The following is a 12,558-nucleotide window of genomic DNA, read 5'->3' as shown; positions in this document are numbered from 1 at the left end:
TAAGAAAACGATGGGACTGAATAGCCGCCACGTCAACTGTCCGTAGAGTACTCGAAGAGGCGACAGCTAAGGAGGCCAGTTGAAGCGGTAGACAGACCTCTTGAGGGCGAGCTGATTCTTGACAAACTCCACCCAGATTTGACTCGTAGGATGCGGTGAAGAAAGTCTTCCGTATTGAGAACATCTTACGGTCCACCAAACTAGGCCCCTATGCACAGAACCGCCCCTGTTGATGCGCTAGAGCTATTGGGACAGGAGATCGGCAGCTAAAAATGCTTGTACTTCGTTAATCCAATCATCAAAGCATATCTCCGGATGCTATTGAGATCTGTTTCAGCAGTTTCATCAATCGAGTGCATCTGTGTCGTCTGCGAAAGGCAGCGGTTTTTCTAGTCTAAAACAGAGTCCCGCCTTGCTCCTGACGCAAGATCCCTCATAGTCAGAATTCCTTATGTGTGCTCGCTTCACTGCCACCTCTACCGCTACAGCCGTTCAATACGACCCCTAGACTGCAGGTCAGGATGCCTGTATTACCCGCGTCTTGCTGCAATGCACGCCTCTTTGCGCTCAGAAGATGTCACGATGCCCAGAAGAGCGGCGTTCCTCTCCCTCCTTGCTAACTGAACAGTAGAAGAACCAAGCAGCCAAATATATGAATAAAACGACAAATGAGTATAAGCCTCGCCCACATGCGCGCTGCTGCATAGCTACAAACCTGCTGCGGCTTCTCCTTCAGAGACAAGCCAGCAGAATATACTACTGTGACGTCCCCTTTAGGAAAGTGCTTCAGCTTTACCCATGGGGGTACGTGCCCCCGCCACCTCAAAGCGGATCTGCAGTCCACTTTCGAACAATTCTTTATTGCCTGCCCCTTTAAGGCTGTGTTTTCCTTTCTACTTCGCATGCTGCAAACAGATAAATGCATTTGGTTGGGCGACAATTAACTGACTTGAAGGCCAAGAACCGTCCAAGCAAACAGCCAGTACTGAACAGTACGCTGCGGTACCCTGGTAACTTTAGTTCGTTTGCCCCACTGAAGGGAGAACAGGGGATTTGCCGAGCAGCACATGTCCTTTCTACGCAAACCAACCTCAACGTTCTGTCCCTAGAACCGTTTCCTCCACTGTGGTATATATTGCTGAATAATCCGTATTATCATTCCTTTTGTGTGCTTCCTTTTCTGCCCTTTTCTGGAGCATCTCCGCTTCTTGCCTGTCCTTCAACTTTTTCATGGCCTGCCCGTTAGGCACGGAAGCATACACGTCGAGGAACGATTTATTCAGCTCCAAAAAATGTGCTCCCCAAGTAAAACTATTGAGCAACAATTCCGCGTGTCGTTTGTAGCCTGCAGCGCATCCAGCCACGCATGCATGCGCATGCACACCCAACAACTGCCTCCAGTTGGAGAGCTGTCCACTTTGCAACTACACTCAGCTCACGAGCTTAAAGTGCCCTTTTACTTGCACAGCAAGCGGCAGGCAAAGGGTGAGAGGAGAGATGCTATGAGCGATCGCGGGGTAGGGCTAACGTACCAGCTATGAAAAGGGCCCCTGCAAGGGCCTCGGCGCACGTCAGGATGTTGGGGGCCCCATAATGCGTCGGGTTTCCACAGAGCAACAGTGGCAGCACCCGTACATTACCTGTTCAGCACCACAACACGCTTACCGCAATCTGAGAATTCGCAGCCGTAGGTGGCCATGCAGACGCAGTATATTGCTGCTGAACAGACCCTAAACTCCAAGCCTCAACCGCTTCCCAGCTAGCCAATGCCAGCCAGCCCGCCCCCTCTTGCGCTGCGGCGCCTTATGCATGGGTACAAGCAAGCTCTCGGAACAAGAGACCCTTCGTTCCAGACAGCCAAAGCCTCAACACCTCTGTGAACTCAGCGACCCCCCTTCCAACCTCGAGCATCAGCTGCAAGCCTCTACGCCACTCCCAAGCCCAGCGCCCCCAGCACCAGATCCCCCTACTTCTGAGAAAGTTGATGCGCTGCGATCGCCTCCCCTCTAAGACTCGGTTCCAGCTACAGTCCACCACGGCGAGTCCTTGCTGCCGCATGAGTCGCCTGTCTGCTGCGCTGAAGATTTGTGTCTTCTCATCGAAATACGGTGACAACAGAACGCCTCTAAAACAACCACCCTTGATGCGAACACGGACGAGTCCCTTGCTCTTCTCTTCTGCTGCCGCTTCCGCTGCACAGCACGAGGATTCCGGTAATACTGCTGTGTTGGCAGCTGGCGCCTCCTCTATTTCTTCCTCTTCGTCCGTCCCAGAGTCCGACGCGGCTTCCTCGGCGCTGCTGCTGCTGTTACTGCTCGCGCTAAGGCTGCCTTTCCGTGCACTGCTGCTGAGGCCTCCTGCCCGTTGTGCATACTGCACACGACCGGATACCCCAATTCTGTTGAGTTTGGCGTGGCGGAGAAGCCGCCTCCCGCTGCAGCGCTGTGCATCGCACTCTCCAAAGTCAAACATGAAGAGAGAGAGCTCTTCTTCGCTTTGAAGGAGCTGTGAAGCCTCGACTAATGACGCCGTTCCTTCTTCTCCTTGAGACGCCGCTGTACGCCTGCTGCTTCGCTCTGCTCCGGAGGCTGGGGGCACGTGGTGGCCGCTAGGGAGCGACATCTCCTCGTCGTTAGAAGTGCCTTTTGTTGCCACTGGGGATGGCGGATCAGCGTCAGCAGCAATGGGCTTGTTCGCCAAAGAAACCCGTTTGAGGAGAGCATGGATGCTGCATGCCTTACGGCGCTCAGGATCTCCTCCTTTCTTACAGTGGCGACTCCGTCCCCCCCCCGATGAACGAGCTGTGCCTTCTTCCGGCGCTGCTGAGGCAGGAGTCGAAGCAGCTGCAGCTGAAATCTCCGTAGAAGACTCTTCTACTCCCTCCCTGGCAGCAGAAGAGTCTTCTGCCTTCTTAGCCCTGTGGGGCCTCTTGGCGTTCTGCGGGCGTCGGATGGGTGGAGCCATTGCTCCTCGGCATGCACTGAGAACCCAGTTAATGAGGGGAATCAATGCTCGGCTTAAATTCGAAGACAGATATATATACATTCACTAAGAGCATTGCCTCCGCAGTGTTGGCTGTGAAGCCCCCGCCTGCCTGCGCCTACCTGCAGCACGACCCCCCGCCACACTGTGGGACAGACGACATGCATTGAGGAAGCAGCGATAGGGCATTAAGCCTTCTGATGTAACTATTGTGCGTGTTCTTCAATACTTTGCTCCAGGCTACTGCCACTTCGTCGGGAGCCTACGTGAGACATCTTCAAACACGACAAATGCTCGAGCTCCTACTCATCGGAGAGGTGCCTTGCCCTGCCCCTGTCGATTCGGCGAACGCGAGAACAAGCCTCTTAGCTATCAAAGTTTAAAATATCTTTTTCGATAGCCAGTTGAATGGCAGCATATTCCCGGAGGAAGCGGAGATGGTAGGTGCCGACTATATCACCGTCGGCAGCGTCCAGTGTGCGTACACTTCCAGTTTGGCTAATGTAGGTATTCTTCTTCCAATTGATAATAAAGGGGGTTCCCGCTGCGATACATCACTCAGGCTTACTTTGCCTCGAGTGGAGTAAGGATACGCTGGTGGATCTCCTCGTACACTAGGTGGATCTCTCATGACCTCCATGGAGACTTTAGCGCCTCGACACGCTTGCATGGGCATATTCCCAAGAGTCCTTGCCTTTCGTGTATTCCAAATGTTTCATGCCATTCTGCGAGCCTGCGGCTGCTACAACAATATCCGAGCCACTGCGGGAGTGCCCACAATGATCCTAGATGACAGTCTGCGACAAAGCTAAAGTTTGCTCATGGCGCCTTCATATAAGGAGTGAAGGGAAACTCTCTGCGCCACGCCGTTCACTGAATCATTTTCTTTCGAGGCTGCGCTAAAAGAGAACTAATTTGTGAGCCCTGTGTTCTGTAATAAACGTGGGGCTCTGTTATAAACGGTTGGCCCTCCCTTAGGGTGCGTATATCTGGTGAAAAGCCTGTACAGTGCGAGAAATGCAGGCCCGGTCTCAGATCAACTTTTGCTTGTGTTTTGAAGGTGCATATTCGATGCTCTCTAGAGATGCAGAAGACACAGCAGGCCCAGTGGGCCCTTTCCATATCTCCTCGTATGTTTTCCAATGTAGATAGATCCTAGAACATGAAATGGTTAACATTTTGGGACGCTGACGCGGCTTTTACCAATAATTTTTTTTAAAAAAAATCAAGCAGACAATCTGTGTCATGCCATCGGCACGGTTTGTTTAGAAGCCCCGAGGAAAGAAGGAGTTTCACAGATGTAAGAATGGAAGGTTTAGCAATGAACCCCTTATTGGCTGCGCCTCCTATAGTGTTTCTAAGAGAGGCAGGAACACGCTATAACCGGTCTTAAGAATCCGAGTGGACTGCTAATGGCGAGGTCCAAAGGGAAATCGGATAAGCCCCCTTCAAAGGAGACATGACGGGATCGGAAGCAGCACCTGGTGCTTTAACCGGTGCGAAAGTTCTTTGCCGTCTCTCTTTTCTGTATTCGAGAGAGGTATGTCAAAGCGGAGTGCAGAGCAGTTAAGTAAAATGCCTCTTTCTCGTAGCGGGCCTCTCGAGACTGCAAGGAGACAGGAAGCACCCTCCGGTTAAAACAAAATACCGTACTTCCCACACGACTATAATGACATAGAAATATGCACAGCAGCGGCACCAAGAAGCAAGCATGTAAAATGCATGCTGGTAGCTGGAGGAAGGACTGGTACGAGGGTGCATACGAAGCATAAAGGCAAGGATGGATTCCTATTCGCCTCCTTTGGTCGATAGGCACAGAGCCACGAGGGACCAAAAAGACGAGAAAAGGACTAGATGCATGAAGAGTGATTGCTAGGGTTCTGATAGGGGCGTTTTGGGGTCATAGTATACCTGCTGCAACAACAAAACAGACATGTGGAGGTAGCTTGCCACCAACGGGCCCATCGCGCCTTCTGCCAAAGCCAGCACCAGCAGAGCTACAAGGTCTTCGCAGCACACCTGCTCCCCAGACACACCACAGTGTACACGTGAAGTGAACTCGTTGGAAGCATAAGAGCAGGCGAAGAATAAAATCTTTGCAGACACCCGAGGGCACTGGTGCATGAACACGCCAGGCAAGCACACGCCCATGGCACCGCACCTCTACAGGCTCCTTTCTCCTACAACTTGGAGGGTCGTGACAAGCAGCCGCTGCAACTGCGACACTGCAGGCGCGATGTATTGCCTCCACTGAGAGGCAGAGCTGCTGGAGCTTCTCATGTGGCAGCAGCATAGAGGGCATCTGCGTCCAGCAAACCTCAGGTAAACACAGCGTGAAATCCATATGGCACTTCGCCTAATCCCTGCTCAGGATCTGATTCCTCGTCAACATAAGTCCAAGTGCTCCAACAATCCCCTGAGTCTCCTAGTAGGACGGCTCGTGTTGTGCGACTAGCGGTGCATCAACATTCTTTTGAACACATAGGCCAGCCCACCTTAGCCAGCTCCTTTCCAGCCTCCACGGGGTGAGCTCCCCGCAGCTCACGACGCAGACCAAGGCCCTCTAGAAAAGCAGAACTGTCATTCCGGAAGATCTCGAGGCCCCGCTGAGTGCACGACCGCAGGAAAGTGCGTCAGCGTTGCACCATAGGCATTTTCAGTGTACGTACATCCCGAGAAGGGAGTGTTCGCTTCTCGTCCCCCCGTTCCCCAACGCCAGCCTCTACGGACCTCAATTGCTTCCTGTTGTTTCTCTGCTGTCTCGAGGAAAAAGGGCCAGAGGCGGTCATGAACTTCGAGCCATACAAAGCTGCAGTACGTCGTGGGCAACCGCACTGTCAATAACACGTCCCCTGTCTCGGCATGTCTTTCATACAGAGGGAAACGCTCTCCTACAGTCTGCCTGAATGCGCATTAGGGTGTGCTGCTGCCCCTGCGGGAGATAGTCCCTCCCGATACCCCCGTATCCCTCGACCCCTCCCCATAATAGCAGCCTGCGCGTACTCGCGCAGCGCTGCTGTTTTCTCACGCCCTTGCTAGGGCATACTCCTCCAGTTACGGGGGCCTACCGTTCCATTAGTCGCTCCGCCTCCTTCGGTTCCATGACATTTGGCGGAAGGAGGCGACAGCAGGCAGTGACGAGGCGACGCATGCGCTGCGCGACTGCCCCGTCCTGTCCAGGCACCTGAGCAGACACATCTCCACCACTTCCAGAGTTTCTGAGGCGCACTACCCTGCGCCACATCCGAAGATCGCAGATCTCAAGGCTAAACTCCATGATGGGGTCACCGCCAAAGGCCTAGTATTGGGTAGGCCTACTAGAACGTATGTGGCTTTGAAATGCATGATCTCTGCATGTACTCGCCGCTCCGCGAGGGTCCCCTGGGGAATCTGCTTCCACATTCTGTCCACCCTGTGTTGCGTTTCTGTGGCGGTAAGGAAGGAGAGTGTGCCATCCGCGAAGGAAGAAAGGCCTGGAGAGCTCCCTTCCAAAGCGTCGATCTTCCGAGGCATGTTGGAGGGCAAACCCGTGTTAACGCCCCCTTCGGCTAGTCTTCCTGCAGGCGATGGCAACAGCGGTACAGATATGAGCAGGCAGGAGAAGGGGCCTCCGGAGCCAAACATGCGTTCTTCCTTGAGGATGGAGGCGCACACTGCGAAATATGCACAGACGGCGAGACGCACAGCGCTTCACAACAGCTAATGCATCCAAAGGCCCCTCGCGCCTCCGCACGTACAGGTCCTAAAAAGATACTTGAGGCGTCCCTCCTGAGTGGCATTCTCCGGAGGATCAGCTGAGCAACGGGGGGAAGCGACACGTACAGAGCAGGAGGTTCCCACAGACACAGAGTAAGCGAGAGGCTTGGCGCCTGCAGCCAGCCATACCTGTAGCCTTAAAGCCGAGAGAAGTAAACAGCTCGTCTCCCCGACGTTCGACCTCTTGTCCCCTCAAGTTTATGAAGCAGTCGCCGTAGGGTGTCCCCTGCAGAATGTGTGTCTCTAGGAAGGCCTGAAAGAGACATGCAACCAGACACAGCAAACGCAGGCGCTGGTGATGGAGCTGGTGCCTGCGCAGCCGTAAGAGAAGCAGACTGTTCAGGAGGCAGAGCTGCCTAGACAGTTTCATTGCTGGAACGAACTGCAGGCTTCTAGATCCGAATGCCCAGTCTTGAAACAGCTGCACACGACGGCGTCAGCTAGTTCAAGGCCTGGCCTGCTCCGTGAAGGAGCGTAGGCATCACTTCGACGGCAAGCCTTTCGCATTCCGTCGAAGGAGTCACGGCTCGGGGACGCTCTTCAGAAATGAGGGCTTTGCGTTTAGGTCAAGAAATCGGAGTAAATGATCCACATCTTTAGAATTAAAGGTCAACCGATCGGGTTTAAAGTTTTAGGGTTTGCAATTTAGGGTTTGAGATTTGCCTGATTGATTTGGAAGCCCTTGAGCTGACTTTCTTGGGGCAGCAAGAGGAGACACTCAGTGTTGGAGCTGGAAACAGCGAAGCTGATGAGGTCCTCGTGACTTCTGTGTAACAACTGCAAAAGCGAATGGTCTCCCAGGCTGCGGGAGCCCCCTCCTACCCTGGAGGCCTCCATCCTCCGCCTCTGCAGCTCTTGCTGGTGCTCTTGATGGTGCACTTGCCCTTCGAAAAGCGCTCTGCGGCACCCAGTGAACACGCCGCAGCAGCTTCTGCAGTTGCAGCTGCGGCTTGCTGTAGTGATGCTGTGGCTAGTCGTGCTTGTTGCTGCTGTCGCTGCCCAGGCTAGTGGGTGAACAGCCGGCGCAGCCGACGTAGCGTGTCTAGTGAGCTGCCTCCCCCGAATGTCTCTGCGGTAGGGAGCCTTTATTGCAAGAAACAATCAATGTTAATCCAGTAAAGCACTTCAAAGATGTAAACACAGATCCTTGTCTCCCGTTGGCCGCTGGCACAACCGAGGTCATCGACAGACGTGCCTAAGCAACAGCGGCAGGGGCCCCCCTGGGGCCCCTAGGACGAAACTCAGAAGTGTACGCCTTAATTTACAGATCCTACACGCTTGGACGAGTTGTCCAGCACCACACAGCCCCCCACATGTCTATACGCCTCAAGTGACTAGACACTTCCCCTCCTGGTGCATACGCCTTCAAGAGGAGACTCGTCGGACTGATCATACGAGCGCGGGGAGCACTGGCGGTTATGTATCTCAATTTTCAAGATACTGAGGCGCACCTGCTAGAAATGCTCATCATCGGTTCTTTTAGGGCGAAATGCAAACTTGTTCGCCATAGCAGCTAGCGTACTACAGCGCAGCCTTTGGTTGTGCTCAACACTGCGGCGGTCGATTGTTCACAAATGCAACAAATTGAGCCCAGCCATTACGTGGACACACTGTGAGACAGCGTATGTGTAGATCTGCTGCTCTCGGGAGTCACAGGCGATAATGCGTGAGCGAGGCGAGGCCTCTCGGTGAAGGCACGGGTAACAGGCAGACATGCAGTAGCCCGTTTCTTGAAACGTCACGAAAGCTGCTTCGCACTCGAGGCCCTGGACTGAACCAAAAGCCCACCAGGATCCTCTTAGCAGCAACCACTTCCACCGATGCAGTTCCCCTGTCAACCTCCGGTGCTACTCTCGTCGGGCTGCATGCTTGCTCTCAAGCGTTTTCAGGCCTGAGCAGCTCTCTCCACCTACCTAGCTGCCTGCATGTTCGCCTAATTATCCCTGCCTAGTTCTGTGCCTGCTCCTCTTTCCCGACCCGTTGGCAGCTCCTCGGCCCAGCAGCTGTCAAAAATACTAAGCTAGGCGGCCGTCCAGCATGCCTTGAGACTATTCGTCCCAGCAGAATCGCAACAAATTTCAGCTCTAAGCGCATTCTTGCGAATCTCCAACTCCCTTCAGGCGAAGCCCTAACCGCCGCTCCTCCTATCCCCTTGGACATGACCACCGTGTACGCTGCCCTCCCTCTAACAAGCCTTCTACAATCAAGTAACAATCGCGTATATACGAGCATACCCCTGACAAACCTTCTACAATGCACTACCGATCCGCGTACATACGAGCATACCTGGCTGTGCACACCCTAAACGAGGTACTCTAAGGCGCAAAATGGGCTCGCTCTGCAGCTATGGTCTGAGGCCTCTTGCCCCCCGCCGCGGGGGGCCATAATGAAGCGAAGATGCAAAAAGCATACAGACAGCACAAGACAACTCCCATAGGCCACGGCAGAGTTCTATGCGGTGCACGAAGACGCAGGCCCTGCAGCCATTGCAGCCGCAGGAGCCTGTCGTCTCCCAAGCTTCCAGGTGCAGCAGCGCACCCCGCTTCGAGGTGCTGTAGACGCCGCTATCGCTACTGGGCTGGGGGGTTAGCACACCCCGCTTAAAGCCTCCAGCAGCTCACGATGCAGCATAGAGAGTATCTACAGCGGCAATAGGGGCATCGTATCTCTCCAGGAAAGTACACAACTACATCTTAGAACTGAGGGCCTCCCTTGGTCTTCTTATCTGCGCCCAACTCGAAGCTCTTGCAGCGCTTAATCGGAAGCAAGCGCTTCGCCTTGCACTTCGTGCACTCCTGCAGTGATAACAGTAACACACGCCGCAGCTGCATCCACCAGTCACCCATGCTTCCCATCGCGCAATGCCGTAGGGTTAGCTGTCCGGCAAGCTACCAGCAATTCCAACATACGCAAAGGAGGCGCAAAAACATTTTACCCCCTACGATTCCTGCTACAAAACAGCGGCGAGGCCACTGCCTCAGATATTCAACAGCCCTTAAGAAACCAATAGATGCGGGGCCTCGCGGAATAAAGTAAGCACCACGACACAAGGCTGCCCTAGAAGAATTAGAACGAGGCAACAGACGCCGCTCATATGCAGCCCATCATGCCATGCATTCGTCAGATCATCAGAAAGTTAGATAATGGCGGACAGCCGAGCATGCAGCGCCTCGTAGTGGCCGCCACGCATACGGGCACCTTGTTGCCAACTCGGAGCTCTGCAGTCCCCCAGCTAAGCCATGGCAAAAAAGATAATTGATCCTTTGTTGAGATGTGAAGGAATGTCACTGAAGAGATGTATGCAGCTGCCGCGAAATGAATTCCAGGGTTCTGCGCATCACTGGCTCACGAGCTTGAGGACGATCTTCTTGGTTGTTTTCGCCTTCTTCCTAAAAATGGGCTTCGTCTGACCACCGAACCCCTTTTGTTTGGCGTCGTATCTCCGTTTTCCCTGAGCCACAAGGGAGTCCTTGCCCTTCTTGTATTGAGATACCTTGTGTGGGGTGTGCCTCCGGCACTTCTTTCCCCGGCAGAAGGTATTGCGGGTCTTAGGGATGTTCACCATCTTCGCATACAACAAGCAACAAACAAATGCAAGAGAACAACCCAATACCTACAAAATTCCCAAAATCCAAAACCAGCGTGCATGCCCTCGGCCGCCGCACTATGCCTGCTGCTGCTCATCAGCAGCTGCCGCAGCACATGCTGCCGAGTCAGACAGCCGCAGCCCCACTCATTTGTATTGCAATACATCCTCCAAACGTAACGGAATTATGGTCTATATCGAGATTATAATTTGCAAATATAGTACCTCGCGGCGCCTTTAGAGCCGTGTATTCCGCGCCAGCATGCACAAGCCCAGTGACGCAATGTATCCTCCTGAACTTTTGTGTTTCCTTTTTGCAGCATGCGCTTTCTTTCATTATGGCACCACGTAGTTACATAATAAGGAATCATATGTTGCCTCTGCGGTCACTGTATCCTTGTCCCAATATGCATGCTTGATCTGGCCGTGCGCGAGGGAATGCCCCTCTTATGTCAAAGAATGCCTTTCACCACTTCTATGGAGGCAACTTGTGAAGCTCCATATGCAGTCCTGTGGGGGTCCAGCAGGCCGACCCATTTCTGCAGGCACTCGTTATGATTATGAAAGGTGTACGAGCGCGGAAGTTGGAGCAGGCTATGTTACACATAGGCACTTTCTACTACACTGGTTGCAATCAACAAAGAACTCGTAAAGAAATGACTATTTCGTTTGTGCTTTCGTTTATGCTTCTCACTACATAGCCACGCTAGCCACACACTACTAAAACCGCATCTATACGCATGTAATGCTCCATCTAATCGCTCCGTAAAGAGGTACACTACTCCAGGCTCAATACAAAATTAAAATAGATTTTTGGGTGCTTTCCCAAAACACTCTTACCTTTTTCTGCCTTATACTTTCTTAAGGAGGGGAGAATGCAGCTAGGATGAGCGAAGCTACACCCTGTTAACCGTCCAAGCACCCTTCTGCTTCCTCACCATGCCTAAAAGGTCCATTTCACACCCAACGTAAAGAAACGCTAGCTATTTTCAATCACTCATGGAACTTTTATCTGCGCATAACTGACCTAGTAAATCCCCAGCGGCAGTCCCATCTTCTGGAGATCTCTTCTCTAAGTTGTAGCCCGCGTGCAGGCTTGCCGCTTCCATGACCTGCCTTCTTTTCTCGCAATGCCGCCTGCTCCCGCTGAGTTTAGTCTCGTTGTTCAAGGTCTCTGCTTGCTGCATGCACTTGCAGTTCCGGTTTATATAAACCAGTCTCCCAAAAAAGCAGGCACATTGTTGAAAGGCTCTACAGGACTACTTGGGAGCACGGGTCCCCTCTCACATTCCTTGCTCCTCCGCCTTGGACCGGAGACTGGGCCTTTCGTCACAGCCCGAACGTCCGTAGGTTCTGACTCCAATGAGTCTCTCCCCGCGCACCCCAAAACTAAGAAGCTGTGCTCATTCGCTCCAGAAAGCTCAGTCTTCCATCTGCGATAGCCTCACCGGTTAGTTGCTTATTTGCTTAGTCGCTACCCACCTTGCGACCTCCCGAAGTGGCTTCGGTTTAACCTGAGGTAAACACTAGTAAAGCAGCTGCTGGTCTGCGTTGTGGGTTTTGTGGCCAATGTCTCACGTATCTCAAATACTCACGTATTAATGGACTCCCTTGTTGGAGTGTTTACAAATCTTCCAAAGCTTGTTTAGCTGGTTTCGGCATAAATCGATGCGTCAGGGTTTATGGCAAGTTTTCAACTGTAAGAGTCGCTGCATACACACAACTCCCCCTACAGAAATTATTCCACCATAAAAGTGATTTTTCATTCAATAAACGTAAAGCGAGGAGCACGTTGCTGTTCACCCCGGGGATGCAAGGCGAAGTACATCTCCCATCACCAGATTGAATGTTCGAGTATTTGTCCATCCTCACGCCCGTTATTCTTATCTGGTCATCATAACTTCACCGACGCATCCGTAAACTTTTCCGGCCGTAAATTTATGCCTTAAATCTGCTCTGCAGCTACTACATTAATATCTGCCTGCAAGCGTGCCTCCGCGAGGCCAAAAGGCGTTGTACCACAATCAACGGCCCTCACCAGAGAGCTTTCCCCAAGCGTGGTGCCAAGTAAAGGAACTTATTAAATTTCTAGGAAAATCTGATAAAACTGGGTCAATGTTGTAGGCAACTGCTTTATTCCACTGCACCCACAGCCAGTGGGTGAGCGGGGAACAGCAGCATGGAACCATGTGGTGTTACCAATTTTAAGCAATCCATGTGAGGTCTTCGTAGGG

At 52.8% G+C, this 12,558-nt stretch overlaps 3 protein-coding genes across 3 annotated transcripts; all 3 read right to left on the bottom strand.

Annotated features, from left to right (window-relative positions):
- Window positions 1–1,091: 1,091 nt before the first annotated feature.
- Window positions 1,092–2,964, bottom strand: LOC34618715. Its single transcript, XM_026335539.1, has 3 exons — window positions 1,971–2,964; window positions 1,533–1,640; window positions 1,092–1,345 (listed from the first exon to the last, which is right to left on the bottom strand). The coding sequence occupies exons 1-3, from the start codon at window positions 2,962–2,964 to the stop codon at window positions 1,092–1,094; spliced, it is 1,356 nt and encodes a 451-aa protein (XP_026191324.1).
- Window positions 2,965–4,471: 1,507 nt separating this feature from the next.
- On the bottom strand, window positions 4,472–7,575 carry LOC34618714. Its single transcript, XM_026335529.1, has 9 exons — window positions 7,402–7,575; window positions 6,868–6,991; window positions 6,301–6,635; window positions 6,051–6,166; window positions 5,713–5,791; window positions 5,478–5,588; window positions 5,144–5,284; window positions 4,894–5,001; window positions 4,472–4,588 (listed from the first exon to the last, which is right to left on the bottom strand). Exons 1-9 carry the CDS (start codon window positions 7,573–7,575, stop codon window positions 4,472–4,474), a joined length of 1,305 nt encoding a protein of 434 aa, XP_026191314.1.
- A 1,856-nt stretch (window positions 7,576–9,431) lies between these two features.
- On the bottom strand, window positions 9,432–10,303 carry LOC34618713 (60S ribosomal protein L44). Its single transcript, XM_022732031.1, has 2 exons — window positions 10,088–10,303; window positions 9,432–9,533 (listed from the first exon to the last, which is right to left on the bottom strand). Exons 1-2 carry the CDS (start codon window positions 10,301–10,303, stop codon window positions 9,432–9,434), a joined length of 318 nt encoding a protein of 105 aa, XP_022587744.1.
- Between the last annotated feature and the right edge of the window lie 2,255 nt (window positions 10,304–12,558).

This window comes from Cyclospora cayetanensis, unplaced genomic scaffold, assembly GCF_002999335.1.
Source record: "Cyclospora cayetanensis isolate NF1_C8 unplaced genomic scaffold, CcayRef3 CcayRef3_contig_113, whole genome shotgun sequence".
Classification (NCBI taxonomy): domain Eukaryota; phylum Apicomplexa; class Conoidasida; order Eucoccidiorida; family Eimeriidae; genus Cyclospora; species Cyclospora cayetanensis.
This window is presented reverse-complemented; position numbering and strand designations above follow the sequence as displayed.